Consider the following 27,277-nt stretch of genomic DNA (forward strand, 5'->3'; position numbering starts at 1 on the left):
ATCGCTTCTCGGCCTATCGGCTAAGATCAAAGTGTAGTATCTGTTCTTATCAGCTTAACATCTGATACGTCCTTCATAGAAGGACTCAAATGTTAAACTAATTTTTTTAAATTTGGTGGAGACTTTGGGGCTTGCTCCTGCTCCACCGCGGGTTGACCCGGTATTGCAGTACCACCGGGAACGGCCCACATAATTCTATGATATAATCATAGTTAATACAATCGAAGGTTAGGACTATAGTAGATATACAAATTTTATTGTGCAGGTTCACCTAATTTCCATTTCAATTACTATGCGATGCATGGTGACGGTGCCCAAGTTCGATCACTCACTACTAGAGAGCGTTATATTATCATCATTTTTTTTATAACGTCAAAATATTTATTATCAATATCAAAAATGTTCCTTGTCGTTTTGTTTGTACGTTTTATTCAATATTAATCAACCATAAACAACTGTAGTTAATATGTATATTCAACAATCGGTAAATTAATGCTGACAAGTCGATATTTAAATGGAGAGACGCACTAATAAAAATTCCATTTTTAATGGCCGAACGTCATATACCAATAAGTAGTGATTGTCGATTTGTAATCTATTAATATTCAAGATACACAATATCGCTTCTCTGCCTATCGGCTAAGATCAAAGTGTGGTATGACTAATGTACTAACGGACTGGGACCAAATACTGTGACCGGAGCTCAAAGCCACGCTCTACCTGCCGCAGGAGGCGTCCAGAGAATATATATACGGATCCACGCGAAGAAGTGGATGTGGGATCCGTCTACTTGCGGAGGACGCGGACATAGCCGCGATCGATTCCACATTCAAACTCCTGACGTCACCGGACACCAGAGTCTCTACCGAAGCCAATGAACACCGACACAACACAAAGGTTGCCTCTCCGGAGAATGTGAGGGCGTGTTCAGAGAGACTCGCGGTTCCGGCACGTCCAACGTTTGGACGTGGGCGCGGAACGCGTCGAAGCGACTGGAGGTCGTTGGGGCCTGGACCCGTGTCCCTCCATCCAGCACGGTGGCACCATACTAAAAGCGAAGCAGAGGCGGGACGTGATGAGGACAATCCGAGACTGCGAACGACACCAACGGAGTGAAGTCCTCGTTGACAAGCCGGACCAGGGGCGGGCGATGGAATGCGTCGGAGCCCACCCCGCCTGACACCTGACGCCTGAGGAACGGGGATTTCACGCGCTTTGCAGACTGGAGGTTTGTCCACCTTGCCCGCCTCAACCTCGTGCCGCTCAATGGGGCCTCGTCGTGGAGAGTCGGTGACCGCAGGTGTAGACGATGTGGGTACATTATAAAAAGTTTAGTCCACGTCACCAATCACTGCATGCGGTACACCGCCCTATACATGGCGCATACATCCTTTCCGAGAACCAGGTCATGGGCAGCCGTGGCTTGCGCCCTGATTTAGTTCTTCGGAAAGGCCCGAAGATCTACATCGTCGACTTCGAAAACAGGATGACGGCGTTCCAGGCAGCAGCAGAGGAGAAAAGGACGAAATACGAAGAACTTCGTTCAGAGATGGCAGCGCAGCACGTGGCGGAGGTAGCTGTGGTGCCATTCATTAACGGGTCTTTGGGAGCATGGGACCCCGACAATGACAGCTTTCTGCGACTAATTTGTAGCCGCTCATACGGGAAGCTGTTTCAAAAACTATGCGTGAGTGAAACAATAAAATTCACCAGGGACATTTACATCGAACATATAACGGGAATCCGCCAAACTGAATAGAATCGACTCCCCAAAATATATATATTTTTTCCTTTTTACTTAATATACTATGTGTGTTTTTTTCTTTTTCTATTATATTTATAATTGTCTTTTTTGATTTATATCTTGTACTCGGATATTTTTTTTACATTATTACCAAATTTTAACCACCACTTATAGTTAACCATTTTTATTTTACGGCCCACATAAATCAAATAAATATATTACTTGTAAGTGGTGAATAAATTTATAGTTTGGAAATCTTTGAGCAAGCACCACGTATTTCATATTACGAACGGCCGCACTCGAATTACCGGTCGATGTGAAAAAGTTCATTCGCTACCAAAGTGCGTTATATATATAAAATAGTTATTATCATTATGAAATATGTTCGTTGTCGTTGTGCAGGACGTTTTCTATAAAATTCAAGTGTGAATCAACTGTAGTTAACCGAAACATAAACTGTTAAAATAAGTATAAAATGTTTATTTTAAATAAAAAGTATTGACGTTTATTTTGGTAGAATGTTGATTTTTCCTTGAACCAATGTAAAAACAATATAATTAATCAACACTCAAAAAAAATCACCTACATCGTTTTTTTTAAGGTAAAAAAATAGAAATAAAATTGAGCGTCAGCCTTAAAGCAGCTCTCGCACGATCAATATGACTGAGAGTATTTGGCGCATACTAACTATACTGTCAGTCAAAAGTCAGTTCAAACGGTCCGTAAAAATAAGTGTCAATTCACAGTATTGATCTGTGTTTTGATTTCGATGGCTGCGTACGAGTTGATTCCCGGGTACTTGTTTACCTGCATCGATACCGTTGACTTGATTCCCGGGCCATCGAGAGGTATGTACAAGTTGATTCCCGGGTTATTATATATTTTTTTCAATATTTGTTTAAATATTTAGCCTTCCAGAGTAACCCAAAAAAAGCCATGAGGAGGTTGACTGACAAGTTACTCAAAAATGTTGTTCTTTTTAGTTTATTCATATTTTGAAAATCATTCAATTTTTATTTATTGTACTATATTATATTTATTAAAAAAATTATTATTAAAAAAATGTTTAGTAATCAAGTATTTTTTTTTTCTCGTAAATTCGCGCGTGTTATCGGTGAACACGAGGCGCGTTGTGTGCGACGGTCGTGCAGTTTATTGATATACCATAGGGAATCAACTCTTACATACCTAATAATGACTCCGGAATCAGTTCGCTGCGATTTCGATTGTGCGGGTTACACTCGTACCCATATTTCGGCATTCGTCACCCATGGCTGCGAAAGTTGCTGTAGGTGAGTGGCGGCCCGACAATATATTTAGCTGTAGGTGAGTTGCAGCCCGAGTAATTGTCATTACTTAACCTGTTATACCCCATTTACATTCAGCCATTGCCGCTGTTCCTCGCGCTGCTGTATTTCATTGTCAAAATACTTCAGTGGCAGCGTCGTAGGTAGTGAGCATCTACATTGCCCTGTTAATGTGTGCTAATATCACGCTGTCGGTTAACCTGCTGCTCGCACTGCTCAATTTACCGCTCCTAACGGGAGCGACGGGCAGTGACAATGCGAGGAGCATGATCAGCGCGAGTTACGTGTTCACATACTCGTGCTGCCCACTTCCATGCCCACTTCCCTGCTCACTGCCACGAAAATGGGCTGAATGTAAATATGGTATAATACCTGCGGTGTTGGCTGTACATATAGTGATGAACGAATAACGATAAACAAAATGTTCCGATACGTATAGCAAGTTATATGTTTATTTAATATAATAAACATAATATATATATTTTTCTTTGTATTATCTGCCGTATGACTTGCATTAACTACGATAATCAGATAATTTCAAATGGCACAATGCAAATTGTCAAATCGTGTTTAGTCCGAAATCAATCTTTGTATCGTTTGTACAATAGTTTGTACGATATATTATACGTATTTGAATATTTTGTCGTGGAATTTGTATATAGTGAAAAATCGAAGCCACTTATTATCTACGAAGGCTACAAATTCCGTTTTCATAAGACACCGCAAGTTGATGTACAGCAGTGGACTTGCTGTTTCAAAAATTGTAAGTATTTTACTGAATTATCAACTTCAAATAAAATAGTTGAGTGTAACACCAATCACGACCATAGAAAACCTGACGAAAAAGTCTTAAACAGGTAAATAATCAGGGGTGTATTAGAACGTACACGCGGGTGTACGGCGTATACGGCTGCATCCGAATTGTATGCCACGTCTAACAGGAATCTGTCCGAATCGCTTCTCACCGGCTTTGTTAATTTGAATTGTACTTTAGATAGAAGAAAATCAAAAGTTTCTAAAGACATACGTAAAAATTTGAAAAATCTCTTTCGGTCAAGTTTTAATTCTTCATATACATGATGGAACTCGCCTAGAAAACTTCGTTTTTTATTCATTTCGTGAACATCTATTCTTTTTTTTCTTTTTAGTTAAGAGGCGTAGTCTTCGTAAAAATGAATTTTCGAACAAAAAAAATACGACGAACTAGTGCCAAATTAGTGCCATGGTACTCTAAGTCACTACATTAAAATAAAATAATGTTGCAAACAACGCTCATCGCTTGTATACACACTTCACAGCTCACCGCTCAACGCTCGTCGTTCATCGCCCACCGCTCACCACGGAACGCTTTCCAATGTGTACGTGGCCTAAGAAACCAAAAGAAGATTGTATAATCATTTACTTCTCGGTAAAGGTAATCGCTGCTTGACATCTTTCGATTGAACTCCCATGGTTGGCAGTGTTGTAATTGGATAACTTTTGCTGTACGTCTCAAACGAGCAGATGGTTGATTTCCCGAGAACAAAAATATACATTATATTCATCCAAAAAAGAAACAGATTATTTAAACAAATCGATACCATGAGTTCGTATATAAATCAGTCATTTATGGGAAATAATTATGTATAAACCTGACAAGGTTTCGTGGTATACCACTAATCGTAGCTGCTCTCTATCCAGACACAAGCCCAAAAAACCTCCACCTACTTTGTACACCGGCCGGATAAGGGGACGGTTGCCGGAACCGTCGAGACAACGTACCCACTGGATCGAAAATGTATCGCGATCTTTAGTTTCGGAACCTTTGATGTACACGGCTCGTCAGGGTACCTGATTCAAAACAAGGGCCATCGAAAACCCATCATCGACCGTTACCGAGTGGCTACATCAGTAGCGTAGGTAAATAGGATATTTAAACGCTTTTTGGGCCGATTAGTTGAGAAAAGCTTTAAGAGTTCACCCATGAACCTTCCCCTCATCAAATTTAAAAATGTATCTCCAGCATTAAAATTTTTAAAAAATAATCATTATATTCATTAAAATAAGATTAATAACCATAATATATTAACGGTGGTCAGTTGCGACAGCATCGCCATGACATATCATTGTATAAAAACCATTGTGATAATAAAATGTAAGTGTTAGACGAGAGTCGCCATAACGTACACGATAACCACCAAAAATATAGTACTGACCAACAGTACTAGTATTACGCTTATGCACTCGTTATTCGTCAACATTTAGTTAGTACCAACATTTTAATATAATTTAATATCAAACAGTACTAAACTAGTTTAATACATACACACTACGCATACGGGGTAGGGCTATAGTTCCCTTAACCCTTCTTGGCTACGCCATTCGACTAACTGTCGGCACAATTAAATGACGAATAACAGCATCTCGCCAAAATTCGACCCGACATTTGTGGCAAGCGGGCATACTTACCGCTGTACTGCCGAAACCTATCAGCGTGCCGTGTCGAACTGTCAATGCTTTTAGACGTGTTGCTGGTTGAATGCCATAGAAAAGGTGTAGAATATCTCGTTCGAATACAGTGCAAAACGATTGTTGATTAAATGGTAAAATAAATTTTTTTTAAACTGATAATTCAATAATTGCTACATGTTACAACCGTTTCCACAAAATTAATAAAATAAAATTTGTTCTGTTTACTTGTTATGCATAAACTTTCTGCAAGTTTAATATTATTTTCGTGGGTTATTACATAAAAAAAAAAATATATTTCGTATATTTATATATATTTCGTGAGCTATTACATTAAAAAATATATGAGAAACAATATTATTTTCTCTGTACATTATATGTACATTTATATGTAAAGTAGCTTTAAAAGACAAATGCTCAACTTACTTAAAACACCGAAATAAAATTCAAAGCATACTTTTTAAAAATACATTTTATTAATATTAATTTTAAAATTATTAAAATAAAACTTTTCGTTAGAACATAAAGCCATCAAGTAAACGGAATTTAGAAGAAGCCACACCCGCAAGTTTTGTCTCCTCCTGACAAACATACAACATAGTCACTTCTCGTTCAGTAATTCAAATGTACTGATGTTAGCTTTAATGTTAGAGTAAACTGACATGTAATAATACTTTAAGGGAAGGACATTTCCTATGTTTCGTTGGTTGGTTTTTCCGATATTTTAATTTTCATGGGATTTATGAATTTTAATGTTTATAACTCGCTTAAAAATTAAAATATCGAAAAACCTACCAACAAAACATAGACATAACATCTTCCCTTAAAGTATTATTACAGGTCAGTTTATTTTAATATTAAAGCCAACATCATTACATTTAAACGACTAAACACAAATTTGCCGTGTTGTACGTATGTCAGATGGAGACAGAGAATACCATTGCGCAAGGCGACTGCCACTTACGGACGGGGACAAGTTAAAGAAAATCAATTCGTGTTTTGATCGTGGTGTTGCAGGAGGTAACGCGTCACGACCCATCGGCTAAGCGTTCGAAATCGGATCACAGGTGTATGTGTGTTGGGTAGACGGATCCGACTTCACGACCCCGACGTCGTCATTTGTTGGGCAGTTGACCGGCGAACGTCTTCGGCGGGATATTGATCCCGTGTGGACCGTTAGCCACCAGCTGTCGGAGAACGCTCAAGTGTGGTCCGGCATCTTCGACTTCCGTCGGAGGCACTCTGTTCCGCGGCGGATATCGAAGAAACCCGTTCACCGACGGCCGGTTCAGGCGGCGCGGGATTTCGTCCGTGGGACGTTTAGGCGGAACCTTCGTCTTCACTGCTTTGTCACCGGCTAACATCGGTGACCGGTCGCTGCCGCTCTCCACGACGGCCGTCCGGGCTACCGTTTTGGACGCCACCGCTACCCGGGCTAGTTTGGCCGCGTTGTTGTAACGGACGAACACTTCGGTCACTTGGGGTGCTTTTCTGGCCTTGGGCAGCGACTGGACACCGAAGTCCCTCAGAGATTCTCGAGCCGTCGTCTTGGCCGTCACCGCTACCTGGGCCAACTTTGCCGCGTTGTTGTACCGGATGGCCACTCCGATCGTTTGAGGTGGTTTTTTAGGCTTGGGCAACGTCCGGACACCAAAGTCCGCCAGAGACGCCTGGGCCGTCACCTTTGCCGTCACCGCTACCTTGGCCAGCGTGGCCGCTTTATTGTAGCGTACGGTTATCTTGGACGATTTGCCGTTCTCCGCAGTCGTCTTGGCCGTGGCTACCGCCACCTTCGTGGCGTTCGCACCTACTCGGCCGGTCGTCTTGTCCACCACGTTCGAACGTCGTCCACCGTCGACCACCGGTTTCGTTGCCGCCGTAACGGCGGGCTTCCAACCAGAACCGATGTTTTCCGAATGCTTTGGAATCCCGGAAAACGCGTTGGCGCTATGTCCGTCAATATCCGTACGAGTGATCTCGTCGGCCGAAGATTTCATCTGAAACAACACGTCAAGTACAAGTTCGTCGCTGCGAATGATGTCCGTCGAACTTGCCTTTGGGAAAATCTGCTTGTCTGTCATGGATTCCATCTTTTCTTCTAAATAAAACTTTTGATACGAAACAATTACAATTTTCTGTTGACGGGAAATGTTCGCTTTGAATCACTAAATGGATGAGCTATGTAATTCACCGTGGCAATACGGTGTATTGTTGTTCATTTGCTTGTCATAGTAACGATAAGAATTATAATTTTAAAATACACAATTGAATTGATATGTGGTCCAGTGGCTTTTGCGTATTATATACGAGAATAATTAAATTAGTTATTAGCAATAAAATAAACCGAAAAATATATGTGACAAAATAGCGATGATAATTGAGATAAGATCATGGAGTTTTTTTTATTGGTCGGCCTCTACATTGCCGGTAATAGCGGTATGCAACTCACAGAAACTCGATGGTAATATTTTCATCAGATAGTGATTCTACCCGTAAATACCATTTCTCAAATTTGTTCATATATATATAATAATTCGTAAAATCTTAAACTTTTTAAAAAAATTTTAAATTTTTATGGTTAGTCATTATCAAGGCTCGGAACTTTAGGAATTTGCATCTTTGTCTTGAAATTGCATATTGAAATTCGATACAAATTCGATTCATAGTATGCATATTTCAGATATAAAAATTGTTGATGCCTAATTTTGCATATTTTGTTACTTTTTGTACCAATTCGCATATTTTGGGTTTAAGAACATTTATATGCATATTTCATGGATTTAATAAAATTTTTTAAAATAATGTATAGTTTAATAATAAAATATTAGATACAGGACAACCAAAATTCTAAGTTTTATAACGTTTGACAAAATAAATTAATTCATTAACGGCTATTATTTATATTGCTCCGGGCTCCCAGTGCACTTAACAATAATATTATAATCTTTATAATACCGAGAACTCGTAATAGTGACCACCGCCAGCCCGTATTTATGACCATAGGTAATTCGTAAACAATTATGTTTAATCATTAGGTTATCAGCTTATACACAATATTATTTCTATTCGTTATAATACTGCATACATTTAATTGACCACCTCACTTTTTTTATATATGTTGCTTACCATTATTTTATATATATATTATTCTCTACCAACGTTTTACATATTTAATCTCTTTTAAAAAGCTTTTTTTATATACACGTTACCATTTATCTTTACTTTTTATTCTTTATCTTTAATTAGTTTTTAAAAATTTATATATATTACCAGAAATTGTCTACCATTTACTATAAATTACTATGTAGATGTTATAATACTGTGCCCACAATTATGTGCCCCACCCTGAAAAAAAAATGTACCCACATAAATGTAAATCAACTATAAAAATTTATAAATAAAATCTGTTCTTATCAGCTTAACTTGAAAAAGACTCTGAGGAGACGGGACTCGATTACGTGGTAAGCGTTCTGTGAGACTTCTCCCGGCCTTTCCACATAAGTGCGCACTGGAATCCTATGGCCTTTAGACCGAGGGCGATTATAACCCACTCTTCTCTTCAACTTTTATGACCGCAAACATCACCCCTCTCGTATATATCGGTGTGGGTCAGGTAATCTAAGTGAGAATAGGGGGCTTGCCTTTCATTTGTATTATACGGTGCTTACGACGTCCTCGTGAATTATTCTTTTTCCGTCTGTTCAGACAATCCTTTAAAGAACTGGTTTATTATTATTATTATTATTATTATTATTATCGTTGTGTGTGTTATTCTTTATATTTTCGAAAAAAGGGTGTGCGTTCCACCACTTGCGGTAGTCATAGCAGACCCCCCGAGTTTGGTGACAAAAAAATTCCGTGGATCATGAGAGCTTGCTTCCGCCGCAGAGACCCCACGACCTCACACAACAGGCCGATAACTATTTTTATAACACATATTTTTATAAAAAGTGCGTAGTGCGTCCGGCTGTACGCCGCCTTTCGGAGCAGTCAGCACCGACGAATCTTTCGTCGTTCGTGATTTTTTTATTTTCAATTATTTTTCGTCTTCAAAACCGAACCCCGACTGGTGCCGACTTTTGGCCTAGCTGTTACATCGCATCGACGATGTAGATCTTCGGGCCTTTCCGAAAATCCAAATCAAGGCGCATGCTACGGCTGCCCATGACCTGGTTCTCGGAAAGGACTTCGAATTTGCGAACCGCCGCCTTCTTAATCCGTGTATTATGCCTCGCCATGTATAGGGCGGTGTACCGCATGCAGTGATTGGCGACGTGGGCTAAACTTTCTGTAATGTACCCACATCGTCTACATCTGCGGTCACCGGCCTTCCACGACGAGACCCCATTGAGTGGCACGAGGTTGAGGCGGTCGCGGTGGACAAACCGCTAGTTTGCAAAACGAGTGAAGTCCCCGTTCCTCAGGAAATGGTGTCAGGCGGGGTGGGCTCCGACGCATTCCATCGTCCGCCCCTGGTCCGGCTTGTCAACGAGGACTTCACTCCGTTGGTGTCGTTCGCAGTCTCGGATTGTCCTCATCACGTTCCGCCTCTGCTTCGCTTTTAGTATGGTGCCACCGTGCTGGATGGAGGGACACGGGTCCAGGCCCCAGCCGACCTTCAGTCGCTTCGACGCGTTCCGCGCCCGCGTCCAAACGTTGGACGTGCCGGAACCGCGAGTCTCTCTGAACACGCCCTCACATTCTCCGGAGAGGAAATCGGCAACTTCTGTGTTGGTCAGTTGGCGGCCGATCCTCCTTTTTGTTGTGTCGGTCGCGTGTTCATTGGCTTCGGTAGAGACTCGGGTGTCCGGTGACGTCAGGAGTTTGAATGCGGAATCGATGGCGGCTATGTCCACGTCCTCCGCAAGTAGACGGATCCCAAAACCCCCTCTTCGCTTGAATCCGCGAATATATATGACATATATGTCATTGGTTAGCCGTTGACGTGTGTGCCGTTTTTTCTTCATATAATTGTTATTACATTATTTTGTGTATGCAAATATGTAATCGAGCCTTTTATTAAATAAGATTGTTTTGTTTTCGTCATCGTATTCCTTCTTATCCTTCTACAAGCACGGCGGCACAAGTCGTAAATGTACGTGCCGTGATGGCGCAAACATGGGGGAATATACAGTTAACATTTTTATTAATTATCAAACGTCTTTAATCATTATAATAATACGTACGAACGATACAGTAAAATAAGCTCGAGTAATTATACCTATATATTAAATGCTGTTTTGTAATAAATGTGAACATAATAAATACATACAGTAATAACATAATTGAACAAAACGTATATCAACATTGTATTCATGAAATATATATTTTGAGTTACAAAACATGGTCAGACAAGATACAAAATGATTAATCAACATAGATTAGTTAAATTGTTAACAGCAAATAGAGTTTGTATTTTTTAACATAACCGCTGGACAGTTTATCTCGAAAATATCTTCTGATGAGTTTGATTTATAGCTATTTTCTTCGGAATTTGATTCCATTTGATACATGGTAGTACTGGTAAAATCTATACAGACCGGCGGTGAAAGCCAAAACGATGATGCCAAATAGTATCGCGAATCGAACAGTCAGTAGTAATTTTGCCTAGTGACAGAAGCGTGGGACCCAGGATGAAACTAAAATGGCATATATATGTGCATTGTATGTATATCGAGTGCCCCTTAAGTAAGTATGATATCAATATGGCCTCAGCGAACAACCATTCGACGACTAATCTTGTATCCAAGGGCTGCCAATATTTGCGTTCATTGCCTTATGTAGATCATCGTCTTCGACTTGCAAATTCAAATCGGCTGTCCACCAATAGTCGAACGTCATGACCAATTTAATTAATTTCAAACAGTCATAAATATTCCACAATGTGCTGAAATACCTTTTGGGTCCCTGGACTAATACCAGTTATACCGTGCGAACTGTGAACGAAAATATCTACTTAAACAATGATTGCATTTTTCAAGATCAAGTACAGAGAATCTTTTATGGAACCTGTCTTGTTTAGATTATTTTAAAGAGTTTATCAAGGAATAGGATCATAAAAATAGGATCATCAAAAAAATGGCATACAATCATTAATAGTTGATTATCCGGTTTATGGGCAGTGTGTAATGATAGTTTTTTTTCGAGAACGGTGTCATCAAGTACAAAAAATAGATCATTGGTAGCAAAATCACCCGCAGGAATATTACGAAAATCTTATGTACCGCACTGTATCGTTTCCATCCGAACCAATTGCCAGACTATGATGCCTCCGGTGTCTGTTCATAGGCGGACCTCAAGTAGCCCCCCAAATATTTTAATAGCCCCTCAAAATCGAAACTTTGTTAGAAATGTTATTCGTTGTTTTTATAATTATCTTTTGGTTTTTTTTGAAAATCGTAAAATAAGAAATAATAAAAAACTATTTACAATGGCATTAACAATACCAATTAGTTCGGTTACTTGCGAAGGAAGTTTCAGTGTAATGAAAAAAATAAAAACTTGGCTAAGTTTCAGCGATCTTTCAATACTATATATTTACAAAAATACATCGAAAAATATAAAAAGCGATGATATTTTGAATATCTTCGCTGATACAACTAGATTTGTCATTAAAATAAAATATTAATTATTTTTAAATATACGTTATTTAGTGTTTTTTTTTTTTTTTTAATACAATTTAAACATCTATATATTTAGTAGTAATAAGTTATACTTGTGCATGAGAAAGGGGCCTGGGGGCGAAGCCTCTGCGGGTTATTTTACTTTGAATTATTATAGCTACCCCAAAAATTTAACCAAATATCTGCTTATGTGTCTGTTGTACGTAAGCGTGAGCCACAAACACTTTTTGCTTAAAATCCATTGCCATCCCTTATCTTTGGTATGGAAAAGCTCCGAGAAAGCTGCATACTTCTTTCTTGGTGAGTATTTACTCCACCTTAATTAATGAACTTTTCCTTAAATTTAACTGGAAATTCCTTCCCTAATTGTACGAAAACAGTAACCATTTTTTGCTTGAATTGAAAGAGCTACTTATCAGGTTGATAACTTACTAAGACTAATAGTGATCCACTAAAATGGAATTTGCGAATATGACATCGAATCCATCAGATATGTTTGTTAATATAATAATAATTACCTACTGTTATATAAGTAGTTGAAATCGTTGCTGTCGTCCATGGTGCGTGGCAATTTATTTATTTTTTTTCAAATAATGTTATTCCCTACTAATATTAGCATTTATGTGTCACTTCATTTGAATTTCTTTGATGTTCATCACTACTATGATATTGTGTTTGATTATAATTTTTTTTTTCTGTCAAAGCTTTGTAGTTTACGATTGTTTCAATCATTAGACTCAGTTGTTCGGTGAAGAACGGTTACAAGTTGCGAAAACGTATGATATCTGCATTATATTTTAAATGTCTATAGTAATTTGCTTTTCCTGAATATTTTCTATTTAAAAAATGTATAATTTCATCCAATTTCGTTAAAATAATTCCTTCTGTTGCATAATATATAAATTATACTTAAAATTAATACATAATTATACGATGATATTCTGTGATTACATACACCACAAATTACATTAAACATTGCATTCATAATGAATTACCTATAATTATATAGTATATTTATAACATAGACATACGGACATAATAGACATAGGATTCTATTATGTCTATGGTTTATTCTTTATAATCACCGTGGTTGCCGGTAGGTAGTGGGGCATTTGTTGCCCAGGAAACAAATCCTTCGCACATCGAAACATTAACCGTTGTATGATAACACAGTGATAAGGAATTAAAAATAATTCAAATGGTTTAAAAATTCAATCGACAATCTTATAAAATTCACTTAATCGATGACATTATAAATGTGCAGTCCAGTCAGCCAGAATAAAAGTGCGTGACAATAGTGTCTTTTGATGAAGGTAATAATTAATTATCGATTAATGTATCAGAGAAGTTTGACATAGAAATAGACAGTGAATAAAAATTGGTTGTTTTTGAACTTATCTTTGTCGTTTATTTAGAAACTATTGAAAATCGAAAATCTTGGTGGCGCCGGTGGAACGAGAATAGCATGGCAAAAAGGAAGTGGTACTTATCTTGCTGTAACAGGATCAGATCAGTTTATTGGAATTTACAATCGTAATGGAAAATTGGTGGAAAAAATCAAAATTTCAGGGTGCCTATAATTTTATTAACCATTTTTTCAGTTAAAACATTTTTTAAGTACATAATTTGATGATTCACTACTTAGTTAGAATTATTATTTTTGAATTATTATGAATGCCAGTTGTAATTAATGTTCCAACAGATTAAAGAGCTCGAAAGTCCTATCTCAAATTTTTTATCGCTAAATTCAATTTAAAATATTTCATCCATGTTGTGACAATAATATTTTAGAGTGATGCATTATACATCACGTAATTCATATGTGAAATGTCTGATCTTGCGTACACACTGATATAGATTGATACATGTATATTAGTACAGTTAAATCTGTACTCTATAAAAATGTTATATCTAGTTATAATGTTATATCAGTTTTATGTGTTTATTTCTCTTTTGAAATATATTTGTGATCGCATAATTAATTGTATTTAAACTAACATATATTATATAATTTTTTGCAAATAAAATGCAATAACACCTATATATATTTATATTTATGAAATAAATATCAGTTCATTTTTCTTTGTGTTTTAGAAAATGTACTAGTTTAGCATGGGATCGCGATGGTGATTTATTAGGAATTCTATGTGATGGTTCATCTACTTTAATGCTATGGGAAGCTAATTCCTCGAAAATTGAACAAATTAATCCTGTCTTTAAAGACAGTCTTACATGTATAATTTGGTCAAAAATCAGTCAAACTGTTGCTATTACTTCAGCCAAAGGAAACCTAACAATTTATGACTATCGTACTTCTAAGTAAGAATAAAATTAATTTTTGTGCAATGTTTTAATTAATTTAGCCTTGTTGAGGTTGTGGTTTTAAGAATCTCGTTGGAAGTTATACTACGGAGTTAATACCGCTATTTTATTCTTTATTTTTAATGTGATCTATTACTTAATGACTAATTACTGGTGACTCCATGTATATAGATCAAATTTATAATTATTTTTACATGTTTATAAATAAGTGGTATAGGAGTCATTCTAAATTTACCGATAACTATATTTAAAGAAAATAGTTTTTTCCAATGGCGTGGTGTTAACACCGTGGGCGTAACCACTAGGAGTTTAACGTACTAATTTTTGTGCAATATCTTATTGAATGATTTTTAGACGAACACCAGTGTTAGGTAAGCATACAAGAAGTATTACATGTGGTGAATGGAATAGAGACAATATCCTAGCTTTAGGATCCCTGGATCAAACAGTATCTATAAGCAATATTGATGGTGATACATTAAAAATTATATCACTTAGAGGAGAACCTTCAAAAATTACATTCTCAAAAATGAAGTCGGATCGTAGAAAGCACTCTGAAGAAACCGTAAGTTTTATATATTTATAAATATATAGTTATGATTTTATGAAATAGTTTCTTGTATTCTTAATTTATATAGGTAAGCGTTTTAGTAAGCAATAAAACATTATACCTTATTGATTTGCAAGACACTGATAATCCATATGAACTAGCTTTTAATTTAAAATATGGGTCAATAATTACTTACCATTGGTATGGAGATGGTTATATTTTAATCGGTTTCAGTGAAGGTTATTTGATATCTATATCGACTCATCCTAAAGAAGTAGGTAAAGAACTCTTTCAAGTAAGAAATCATAAAGAAATACTATCTGATGTTGGTTTATCTAAAACTGCTGGAAAAGTAGCTACATGTGGTGAATATACGTAAGTATTTACATTAATAATTAATGTAATATATAAATCAAATAATATATTTTTAGAATTAAAGTACATGAAATTGGAAAATTGCAAGAAACTACAGCTGTATTAAATGTTGACGAAGGTAGTGTTCTTGATCATATTTCATGGAGTGAAGATGGGCGATTAATGGCTGCTACTACGTCAGATGATTGTGTTCATATTTATTTAGAGGCCTTACCTATGGTATCATCAGCATATAACAACTATGTTGCATTTTTAACTTCTTTGAATCAAGTTACAGTACATTACTGTCATTCGGACAAAGTTAGTTCTCTAAAAAATATTTAAAAACACTAATTTGTTACATTATCATTATATATTTTAGAACCAACCACCTGATATGGTCTCTATTACTACAGAAATGGAACCAAGCTTTTTAGGCCTTGGTCCTAATCATTTAGCAGTTGGCATGAATAACAGAATTTGGTTTTACAAAATTAACTCGTCTGATTCAACTAAATTATCAATGTCATTACTTGGTGACCAGGAATATTTAGGTAGCATAAAAAATGTTTGCATAAATAGTGAATTTATATCAGTTTTGTTTGAAGGAAGAATCCAAATCCATACGGTTTGTATATTAATTATTAAATTGTATAACATTAAAAATATTAATAATGAATCACAATATCTTAATATTCATAACAGCATGACCTTCTTATGTTATTTATAAGTAAGCATAAATACAGAAAATAAGATGGTTATTAGTCTAAAATGTATTGATATTAGTTATTATATTTAATGTGATAAGTATAATTATGTCTAATTTGACATAAAAATAATTGTTGAGTTAAAGCTTAAGAGATATTAATCTTAGTTATCATTATTATTTTAGTTTTACAATCGTATTTAACATTTTTTTTTCTATTATTATTATAATAATATTTATTCACATTAATTGTATTAAACAGTAAGTAAAAAATGTATGAATTGAATAGACTGTAAATAAAAAAATTAAAACAAAGAGTAAGTGTAACGGAAATGAGTATGCCAAGAAGGATATATGTAGTAAATGGTGACATGAAAAGACAAAATAAACAATATATATACATACATTATTCTAACTGGGATAACTGAAGAGTTACATCATTGATAGGTAAATTGAAACAAAATAGCTTTTAATGATTTGAATATGTTAAGATGAGATATGTAAAAGAGGCATTAAAATTTGTAATTAAAAAAAATAAAAAAATAGATAAAAATAAGAATATTAAAGAAGAGGTAATTGTATTCAACTGTTGGTGGTATAAAATCAGCCGGTGTATGAAGGAGATGTGAGTAATTTAGATGTTTGGAGATTGAGAACTTGGTTGGCCAATCTCAAGTACTTGAGAGCAAAGACTAAAAAGGAAAAGGACAATTAATTTAATATAATTAATTATTTAACTCTTATTTATAATTATTTCAAATAATTTATATTTTATATTTATTATTGTAAATTATAAAAAAAATTATAATAATTTATCATAAGATTATGTAATTTAGATTGAATCAATTGTTTCAAAGACAGTCAATGATGGTGTATCAAAAATATTTCCTACCGATAAAGGAAAAAACATCAACAGTCAGTATTTAACTAATGAGTTTCTCATCTATAGCACTGAGGTAAAAATATAATTGATTATTTTTTGTATAAAATGAAATCCTAATATAATATTACTAGAACTTTTATGAATATAGGATATTCATACTGAAAAAATTATTAATTTAAATAATTAAATGTTATGTATTTTGTAAATATATCACAGGTAGGTATTATTCACTATTTTCATCTAGAAGACTGGAATGAAGCTTTCACTTATAAACATCACTGTGGTATTGTCAATTTATATCCTAATCAAGAAGGTATAAGATGTGTGTTAGTTGATACAAAAAATAAAGCTTATTTATACACCCCAGTATGTCCAATTGTTAATGTTATAAAATATATAATAAGCAAATGAACATTATATTTAATTATTCTTAAGGTTTCTGAAGAAATTATCCCTATTAAAGATTTTCCAACTTCGGCTTGTTCAGTAATGTGGGAACTTTGGCCATCTGAAAAGCATGTGTTTATTGCATGTAGTGATAAATTATGTTTAACATTTGTGTATGTAAGAGATTCAATCAATGGTAATTTATTAAATAATATATTGCTATGTATACTATTTACAGTTATTGTTTTACATCATTAATTTACACTTAGGTAGTGAAATCCATTACATTGGTTCCACCAAATTACCTGAACGTCAAATTCCATTGTTTTTGTTCCACGGTGATTTAACACTGGAAACATCCAATGGAAAATTAAACACTATAATATTATCAACCCACACACCAATATTAATACGGCCAGCAGCGACCACACTTAGTCACCCAACAGAGAGATTAGAACAAGACTTGGACAAACAATTAGCTCTTATTAGGATTAGTGATGCATGGAAGACTTGTCAGTTATTAAACAAAAAAGAATATTGGGAGAAATTGGGTGAAAGCTGTTTAAATTATTTTGATATAGAAACAGGTAAGTTGTTTAATGTTTAACAATTAGTATTTAAAAAAAAATTTCAAATCAATTTTTTTTATTTGTTATTAATTCAAGCTCTTCAAGTATATACTTATCTGGGTGATGTTTCAATGGTATGGTCATTAGAATTAATAAAAGATATAGAAGACAAAAACTTGTTTGCTGGTTATTTAGCTATGTATATGAAAGAATTTGATAAAGCTCAAGTAATTTATTAACAAGAAATAATTTTTATAATTCATTATAACCTTAGTATTGGCTTTAGAAATTGTTCTTAGAATCGTCTAATCCAATTCAAGCCTTAGAAATGAGACAAGACCTATTGCAATGGGATGTTGCATTAGATCTTGCCAAAACCCTTGCTCCCGAACGAATGCCTTACATTTCTTGTAAATACGGCCAACAGTTCGAACTTATGTTTGTATTATATTTTACACACTATGTCTTAGCTAGAATAATTTTATATGACTTTTTTTTCGTCTTTATTTTAGTGGTAAATCTGATGAGGCAATATTACAATATGAACAAGGCCTTAACTCAGATACAGATACTGATAATTTCAGATATTGTCGTGAAGGGATAGCCAGATGTTTGATAAAATGTGGAAATACTAAAAAAGGCATAGATATAGCATTAGATATTGGGTCAAAAAAATTATTGAATGAATGTGCTGAACTACTAGAAAATACTAAAGTATTATAATAATACATAGTAAACAATTAAACAGTGTATATTTATTTTTATGACATTCAACTTACATTTAAAATGTAGAAATTAGGTGACGCAGCAGATTTATATGAAAAGGTTGAGAATTGGGACCAAGCAGCTTCATGCTATATTCGCTTAAAAAATTGGTCAAAAGTTGGTGAATATGCAACATACATTACATCAACAAAAATCCATGCTCAGTATGCTAAGGTAAAAGTTAAAATGTTTTATTGTGATTCAAAATGGAGCTAATACAATTTAATAACAGGCTATGGAAGCTATGGGAAATTATAAGCAAGCATTATATGGTTATAATGCAGCTCATGACTATGAAAATGTTATTCGAATAGATTTAGATAAGCTAGATGATCCACAAGATGCTATTGCAGTTGTGCAAGAACATCGTAGTACTGAAGGTTCAAAAATGATTGCCAGGTAAATTGCAAACATTGAGACTTATAAATTTTTTTTAAAATTAAAAAAAAAACCATTTCAAATTGTTATTATTAAAAGAGTATATCTTACAAATTAATAAACAAATATTTTCAGATATTTTCAGAAAAACAATGAAATACTGTTGGCAATTCGATTTTTGACTATGTCACATTGCTTTACAGACGCTTTCAGATTAGCTTGTGATCATGACCATTTAGAATTATATGGTGATGTTTTGTTAGACGAAGATGAAGAAGTTTCTGTTCCCGAGTTTGCCAGTCTAGCTAAATATTATGAAATGAAAAACAGTCCTGTTCTTGCTGGGAAATATTATTTTTATGCAAAAAACTACCAAAAAGTAAACTTTTTAAACTTTTAGAAATTGAATCTAACTAATTTTACTCATAATTTAGGCTGTTATAAATCTACTCGAAGGTAGTAAAGCTGATCCAGAAAATGATGAAATCTTGTCATTAGCTATTGAAGTAGTTGCTGCCGCTAAAAAAAACTCAATCGATGATGAATTTATAAAATTATTGCTAGGTGAAGTTGATGGCCACACAAGGGTAATCAATACAAATAACATAATCAGTTGTAAATTAAGAATTAATTCAATTTAAACTGTATGTCTTGCATATCTATTAATTTCAGAATCCAAAATTTTTGTTCAAACTCCACATGGCCAGAAATCGATATCTAGAGGCCGCAAAAGTTGCTATAATATTAGCAAATAATGAACAAGTCAAAGGTAATATAGTTTCAACAAGTACTCAATTTCAAACTCCATGTACAAAATTATTTTGTTGCACAATTTTGTTAAACGTTGAGTATGTAATTGTTTAACAATATTTTACAGGTAACTATAGGCAGGCACATGATGTACTGTACAACACCATTTGTGAATTACGTAATAATCAGTTAAAAGTAAGCAACGAGATGATTGCTAATTTAGCACTACTCCATTCGTATATACTTGTACGAGTGTATGTACGCCTAGACAATCATAGCAAAGCAGCTCCATTATTGATCAGAATTTCAGAAAATATTGATAGATTTCCCACACGTATGTCAATTGATATTGTCATTGATATTAAATATGCTAAAACATTTTGATGATTTATTTTACCTATTGTGTACATAGATGCCGTGCAAATTTTAACATCAACTGTCATTGAATGTTACCGCTCCAACATGAAGGAAAGTGCTTTTAAATTTGCAACTATTTTAATGAAATCTGATTATAGACATCAGGTAATTTTAGTTACTGAGGTAATTTTCATATATTTACAGATTTTAATAACAAAATGTGTTTTAGATTGATGAGAAATATCGAAAAAAAATAGAAAGTGTCATTAGAAAGTCTCCTAGAGTTGGTTCCCAATCAAATGATATTGTTACCAGAATAGAACCATGTCCGTATTGTGGATTTGACTTGCCAATGACAAGTCTCACATGCACTAGCTGTAAAAGTACTATACCTTTTTGTATAGCATCTGTAAGATAAATGTAATTAGAAACAAAAATAGATTGTTATTATTTTTCATTTATCTTGTTTTAGGGGTGGCACATTACTAAGGAAAATCTTACTTTCTGTCCAAATTGTCGATTTCCTGCATTGTATAATGAATTTGCTGGGTAAAGCATTTTTTTACGACTTATGTAATTTTAAGAACTAATTGTTATAATTTAATTTATAATACTTTTTTTTTAAATTTTAGATTATTGGAGTCTGGTGAAAACTGTCCAATGTGTTCAAATCCAGTAAAAATAGATTATTTACAAATAGTTGTTGATCCAAAGCCTTTCTTATTTACCGAAGAACACGATTGAATAATTATTTTTAAGTTTACTATGTGCACAATTCCGTCCAATTACAATGGGATAGATCTCTCTATGTACTAGACTTTTAATAAAGTATAATATACATTTTACTTTTTAATTTAATATTTATATACATGCGTCGTATAATAAAAATTAATAAAATCCAATCAAGCATAGTATTTGAAATATAAAACGTATCAAAATTATACCTGTTAAGAACTGTTGAATTGGTTATGGTTATCAGAAGAAGAATAGGTATATATCATTAGCATACACATTTTTGATTTTTTTTTTTTTTTTCATAAGGGGTAACGGCCTTTAAGACCAGCCCTCCAACTTAATACTCCTCCATCTATTTCTATCTTCTGCTGCTTCCCTCCATTGCAGACCAGCTTAAATTCTTCCTACATCTTGAATAACACAGTCTTCCCATCTTAAGCGAGGCCTACCTAAGGGTCGTTATTGATCACGGTCCTTATTATTGATCCTTGTTTCCTCCATGCATGCCCTGCCCATCTTAGTCTTCTGACTGAGATTTCTTTTGTGAGGTTAGGGCGTTAAAAAAGATTCTGGACACATTTTTGATACGATTACAAATTACAAATACATTTTTATTTGAAAATAAAATAACCAAGAGTTTTAATTAAAATGTTTAATTTTAATCCTTAGTAGTCCAAGAATTAAAATTGTGTAATGTAAGGTATAATTAATACCTAGGTCATTCAGTAAATATTGAATAAAATAGAATTACATTTAAATAAATAGTATATACTATTTACTTACATAAATTGTCAGTTGTTCAAATAACTTTTTTCTTTGTTTATTACTTAACATTTAATTTAGAATAAACAAAATAATGAATTTTTTCAAAAAAAATTTTTTCCACAAATGAATATCTGAACTATTAGTTTACTTACTGTTTTAATACTTAAATATTTTTCTAAGATTTCAGTTTTTACTTATAAATACGCAATTAAAATTTATTTTTAAAAAATTATGATACTATACTTTTTAAAGTAACTGATAGTTCAGAAACTGTAAGGTTTGTAGATAAATATAGGGAAGTATTAATAATTAATTAATTAAAAAATCTTTCTTTATTTCTTGTAGTACACATTTAAATACAAAATCTGAACAGGTTAATAATCATTAATAAACATATAAATTCTTTTTCAAAATAAGACCAATCAATTATAACGACAGTTTTAAAAGAAGACATACAATTACCGATATAATGGCTTATATATATAAAAAAAAAATATATCAAAATAAATGTATTGATTGTAAATAGGTTTATTAATATACATATATATAAATATATATTAATTTTAGTATAAAGCATGACTACATTGACACATAGAAACTAAATAGTATAATTGTTTGGTTGACAGAACATTGTCAAAATGTATTAGTTTCACATCACGAGGCCCACTTATTAAATACATCACAATGAAATAAAATAAAAATATTCACAAAATCTAGTAGTTTTAAATAAATTAAATATTAAAAAAATAAAACAAGCTAAGGTAGTGTACCTCAGTTCCATATAGATTATTTAATAACTTATGTTGCAAGGTTCATAATCTGATTTTTAGAGTTCAAAGGTTTGGTAAAGTTATGATTTCAAAATATTATCAGCACCTCTTTTATATTATTTTTGAAAATATATCAAAATACAAAAATATAACTGATTAAAAAGGTAAATTTAAATTTGTTATACAAAACATAAATGATAGTATAATGAAAATTTCAACTAATGAATAATATTTTAATTAACATACAATTTATAATAAACTAAGTAATGCTAGAAATATAAACGTTTGTGAACAACTTTTTAGACCACTTACTAAATTTTCAGACTTATGGCGCTGAACATTAAATACAGGGTGTTTAATGTAAATTAACTTGATATTTAATTTTTATGACTTGATTTTTATTGCAATGGAATATATTAAAGAAGTAAATGTATTTATATAATGAAACATTTTATAATATTCTATAACCCAGCACACCCTGTAATAATATTGGTACAAATGTTATTAATAAAATTAAAAAAAAATTATATGAATAAGAGTACAACCAAATTTAAAAATGGATTATGGAAGACTTCCATATATGAATAAATAGTTAGTCATTTCAGTCATAGAAATCTAGTAACTTTAACATTGTGCACATAAAAAATGTCATTAAATATAAATTTTCATGAAAGTAAATTAAGCCTATATAATTACAAACTTGTAAAATTTTGAATAGACTAGTATAAAATAATCAGTACTCCATAATATACTTTTTCAACAATAGTTGATAACAACATGTAATAAATAATTTCAATACTAGTATAGATGAATGAACTACATTAACAATGTTTTATGAACAATAATTATTTACAGACACGTGTTTGGCCTTGACCCCTAGATAATGTGTATAAGTATTTAGAAAAACAATCCCTAACATATTGTGCATCAATATCACAGTTATTAATATGTGGTATTACAGTTGTATTAGGGCCCCATACAATTGGTGCTATATCAGCTTTGATAACAGCTTCCATGTTACTGTCAATATAATAAGCACTCTCACGCTTAAAAAAATTATGAAGATAACAACAAGCTTTTACTATAGTTTGCACCTTCTTTGCTTCTAAGTTAACAGGAGTTTGAAGTACACCAAATCTCCATGCCATAATGGCCAAAGTTTTGGCAGCTCTTTGATTGGCCCTTACTAATTGACGATTAAATAATTTATTTGCCTCACCACCTTTATCATTAATTGCTCTGTAAGGCACCATAAAATTTTCTTGCAATTTGAAACATTCATCAGCTACAAATACATATGGTAACTGATTAGAATTAGACTGACATGGTAGCTTTGTTGATCGAAATTTACGTTCCAAAATTTTATTTGGTGGGTTTTCTTCTGAAAGATGTCCACTAGGACACGTATCCACTATGAGGAACTCATAATTAGCATCAATTACTGCTGATAGTAATACACTAGGTCGACGACGTTCGTTAAGATAATCAGAATCAGCCTTAGATGCCTTGCGGAGCTCTATATGACGAGCACATGCAGCACCAAGGCATGATGGAAATCGTGTAGTACGTTCAAATGTTGCTGACACTCGCATCCATTCTTCTTCTATTTGAGGGCACTGTAAAAATAAATAAATTATGCTAGTTGATTAATTTATAACAAAACTATGAAAAATCTGAATTTTAATAATTAGAATAAAATTATTAACAATTATAACATAAAAAAAGATAATAATTTTATAACATCTTAAATACAATGGAAAAAAATGCAGAATAATAACTAGATCCTCCTCACTTTCAACTGATATCAACAAATCATTCAACCATGAAAATAAAATGTTCTTTATTTTATTCACTTAAAATTTAAATAGTTTTGGAGTATATACATTCTTTTAGTATTGTTAAATTTATGTTTGTGAAATGACATTTAATGTTAATAATATTATTTATTTTGATAATGGATTGTATGAATTCAAGTTGGAACTATATATAATTAAAGGGAGGATTATTTGTAAATCTCACAGTAGAAGCCTGAAACTAATTATATTATTCACTTTTGTAGTTTATTCTTTACAGCGCAATGATCATATACAAGTATATTAAAAGGAAAAAAAGTAGACAAATGATATTAAAAATAAGTTTACAAAAACATTTAATCAAAACATACATTAAAAACAAAGATATTTATAACATAGTATATTTAATCTATGGCTGTACACTAAGTGTAAATATTTGTTATATGATGTTAACAATTATTTACACTACTATGCATTATGGGTATATGTCAACTCTATAGCAGAACCAAGTTAGGTTAGGTGCTGTGAATTAAATGATATACATGTATATATTTAGTTGTACCATTGATTATACAATATTATATAGTAGTATATAGTATATTATATTGTAGCTATCTAAAGAAAATCAAAGTTATAAAATATAAATATAAATACACAATATACAACATATAGTGTTTTTGGATTTGTAGAAAATCTTCTAAGGTACTCCGAGTCAAAAAAGTTTGGAAACCTATGCTCATCTAGTTTCTGTATAAGCTATGATGGTCGATACACTCTATGGAAGCATGTATACTCTGGAGAACAATCTATGGGAGATATTATATTTTATGAAGATTTATGAACTTTAATTGATCTGGGATGAGGTGGATGTATAGTGTATGGGGTTAACTAGGTAATAATCAAAATTGTAAAGAAAAGTAATAATGTCATAAGTCATGATTTTTTTTTTTGTTCTAAGTACATACACTTCTTCTTTTCCTTTGCCTTTCTTCCAACTATTTGGAGTCCATCACCCTTGTCATAAATCATCACTTGCCTCTATTTTCTACATACACACATCAACAGCCTTCGTATCATTCTCAATCGTATCCAACCATCTTTCTTTTTCTCTAAGTATATATATTGTTTATTCATTTTTAAATTGCAATATAAAATGAAGAGCAAAAAAACGTACTAGCAAAAACAAACCTTTTTACCATAATTTTTTTTTTGTGTCTGTATACAAGGTAATTGATAAAAATAGATATATCTATAAATAGATATTATTTTATATAATTTTTTTACCAATTTACAGTTTACTTTTACATTATAGTAAATTAATAGCTATTGGAATATAAAACAGCATAGTTAACAAAACTTTTCAAATACCTATCAATATAATTATTTAACTATCATAATATTTGTATAGTTGTATATTTTGAATTCAAAGCGTAATAATGAAACTACGAATATATTACACGTCATCAATAATAAAAAAATTTTCTTTTTATTTTTTTTTGTCCTGGGGGGTTTGAACCCGCCCCCCCTTATATGTACGTCACTGGGCTATATAATATTCAATATTATTAATACAATTAACACATATCTGCAGGTTTAATTCTTAAAACTTGATGAGTTCATATCTTCCTAATCTATTGCTATCTATGATGTCATAAACAAACAATACACAATTACTATTGAATACAACCAACTAGTTATATGAAATAGGTAAAACAGAAAAATACAAAATATATTTTTTGTTTTTATTTTTGAACATTAATTCTTTTTTATATGAAAATTAAATAAAATCTTATTATGTTTCATGGCTTTTTAAATATTGAAGAAAAAATTAAACAAGGTCATTCATACATTGTTCATATGAAACTCAAAAATAGATACAAAATGAAATTTATTGTTATTTTTACTGACTCAATAAAATATAATTGGTAATAACAATTGTTTGATAGATTTATAATATTATGACTAATTGATTAACGAATAAAAATTATAAAATTGAAATATTGAGAAAAATAAGATAACATAATCAAAAATACATGAAAAATCATTTTTGTTTCGTTTGGCATATTTTTTAAAATAGTTTAATAATATTTGTCGATAATATCAATGTTGAAATGGTTATCATCATTTGCAGTTGCATTTAATCTTATGTCAATATTTATATTAATTTCATCAATCAAACTTATTTAACCATACAACTAATTTATCAATATCATGTAATAAAATTATGAAAATATATTTTACAATAATTTTTTTTACAAAACTGATTAATTATTAATAAGATAAAAAATATACCTTAATATAATCTTTGAGAGCTTCCATGATACAATCACAGGTTTCTACAATGATCTTTGCCAACATTTGAGGTGATATGTGAGTATCAATCTTAATTTCTTGTAGCGTAGAGCTAGTACCAAGAAATCTTAATGTTGCTGTTAAACGTCTAGCAGCACTGACTTTTAGTCCATTTTTGACTTTGGCCATGTGTGGATGCAACTTTGTCAACAACTTGTGAAATGTTTGTCTATCAACACGTAATCGTCTGCCACGGTCTTCTTTGGCCAACCATTCCAGCTCTTTCTCCAGTAATGCATCTCTAGAGTGACCGTCCCGCTGGCCAAAGTATGGACGTTGTTCCATCGACTGATATGATGTTGACGATGACGAACTACATTCAGACTGCTGTTGCTGTAGATCTGGTTTAAGAAGCAGCACAAACGCAGCCAATTCAACAGAATCTAGCGAATCTATGTTCTCGGCTAATTTTGCCAATAATAGCAATTGGTCGGTGGTAAACATGTCATCATTGCACAAAGGATCAGTTTTAGTAAATTAATAGTTTCCAGTTGATATTAAAAACGTACAAAAATAAAAGTGAAAAAACGCGAAAAAATCATAAAAATCAACTACAACCGTGAAGACCAATGATTCAATTGGTTCATGTCGAATATCAATTTAACGACAATAGAGATTACGGGACCAGGCTTCAATGAGCAGCATAAAAATTACAATAAATAGGCAACAGCGATGATAGATATTGGTTTATATTCTACAGGACGAAAATTTGGAAAACG

The 27,277-nt window shown here is 32.8% G+C and overlaps 2 protein-coding genes and 1 non-coding gene across 3 annotated transcripts; 2 read left to right on the forward strand and 1 right to left on the reverse strand.

Moving 5' to 3' along the window:
• On the forward strand, nucleotides 1-194 carry LOC112684213. Its single transcript, XR_003148673.1, has one exon. It is a non-coding gene; the product is annotated as a U2 spliceosomal RNA (small nuclear RNA).
• A 13,106-nt stretch (nucleotides 195-13,300) lies between these two features.
• LOC112684205 (WD repeat-containing protein 19) lies at nucleotides 13,301-20,996 on the forward strand. The gene is made up of 24 exons (XM_025555585.1): nucleotides 13,301-13,435; nucleotides 13,538-13,692; nucleotides 14,217-14,441; nucleotides 14,799-15,009; nucleotides 15,083-15,369; nucleotides 15,426-15,669; nucleotides 15,731-15,976; nucleotides 16,891-17,010; nucleotides 17,154-17,303; nucleotides 17,373-17,520; nucleotides 17,594-17,911; nucleotides 17,990-18,120; nucleotides 18,180-18,331; nucleotides 18,406-18,607; nucleotides 18,686-18,832; nucleotides 18,891-19,057; nucleotides 19,172-19,415; nucleotides 19,471-19,623; nucleotides 19,709-19,805; nucleotides 19,914-20,120; nucleotides 20,199-20,308; nucleotides 20,373-20,552; nucleotides 20,616-20,692; nucleotides 20,776-20,996. Exons 1-24 carry the CDS (start codon nucleotides 13,430-13,432, stop codon nucleotides 20,885-20,887), a joined length of 4,089 nt encoding a protein of 1,362 aa, XP_025411370.1. The 5' UTR covers nucleotides 13,301-13,429; the 3' UTR covers nucleotides 20,888-20,996.
• A 1,624-nt stretch (nucleotides 20,997-22,620) lies between these two features.
• Nucleotides 22,621-27,002, reverse strand: LOC112684191. Its single transcript, XM_025555560.1, has 2 exons — nucleotides 26,499-27,002; nucleotides 22,621-24,029 (listed from the first exon to the last, which is right to left on the reverse strand). The coding sequence occupies exons 1-2, from the start codon at nucleotides 27,000-27,002 to the stop codon at nucleotides 23,259-23,261; spliced, it is 1,275 nt and encodes a 424-aa protein (XP_025411345.1). The 3' UTR covers nucleotides 22,621-23,258.
• Between the last annotated feature and the right edge of the window lie 275 nt (nucleotides 27,003-27,277).

Source organism: Sipha flava, unplaced genomic scaffold (genome assembly GCF_003268045.1).
Source record: "Sipha flava isolate LNK unplaced genomic scaffold, YSA_version1 245_pilon_pilon, whole genome shotgun sequence".
NCBI classification, from domain to species: Eukaryota; Metazoa; Arthropoda; class Insecta; order Hemiptera; family Aphididae; genus Sipha; species Sipha flava.

What these genes read in the sequence shown, in the direction of transcription:
- LOC112684205 (XM_025555585.1), top strand. An exon ending in AAGCTTATTTATACACCCCA is followed by an intron (nt 17,304 to 17,372) that starts GTATGTCCAATT and finishes ATTATTCTTAAG; the next exon opens with GTTTCTGAAGAAATTATCCC. An exon ending in TACCTTTTTGTATAGCATCT is followed by an intron (nt 20,553 to 20,615) that starts GTAAGATAAATG and finishes ATCTTGTTTTAG; the next exon opens with GGGTGGCACATTACTAAGGA.
- LOC112684191 (XM_025555560.1), bottom strand. Translation starts at nt 27,002, where the DNA reads ATGTTTACCACCGACCAATTGCTATTATTGGCAAAATTAGCCGAGAAC. An exon ending in CTCTCAAAGATTATATTAAG is followed by an intron (nt 24,030 to 26,498) that starts GTATATTTTTTA and finishes TTATTTTTACAG; the next exon opens with TGCCCTCAAATAGAAGAAGA.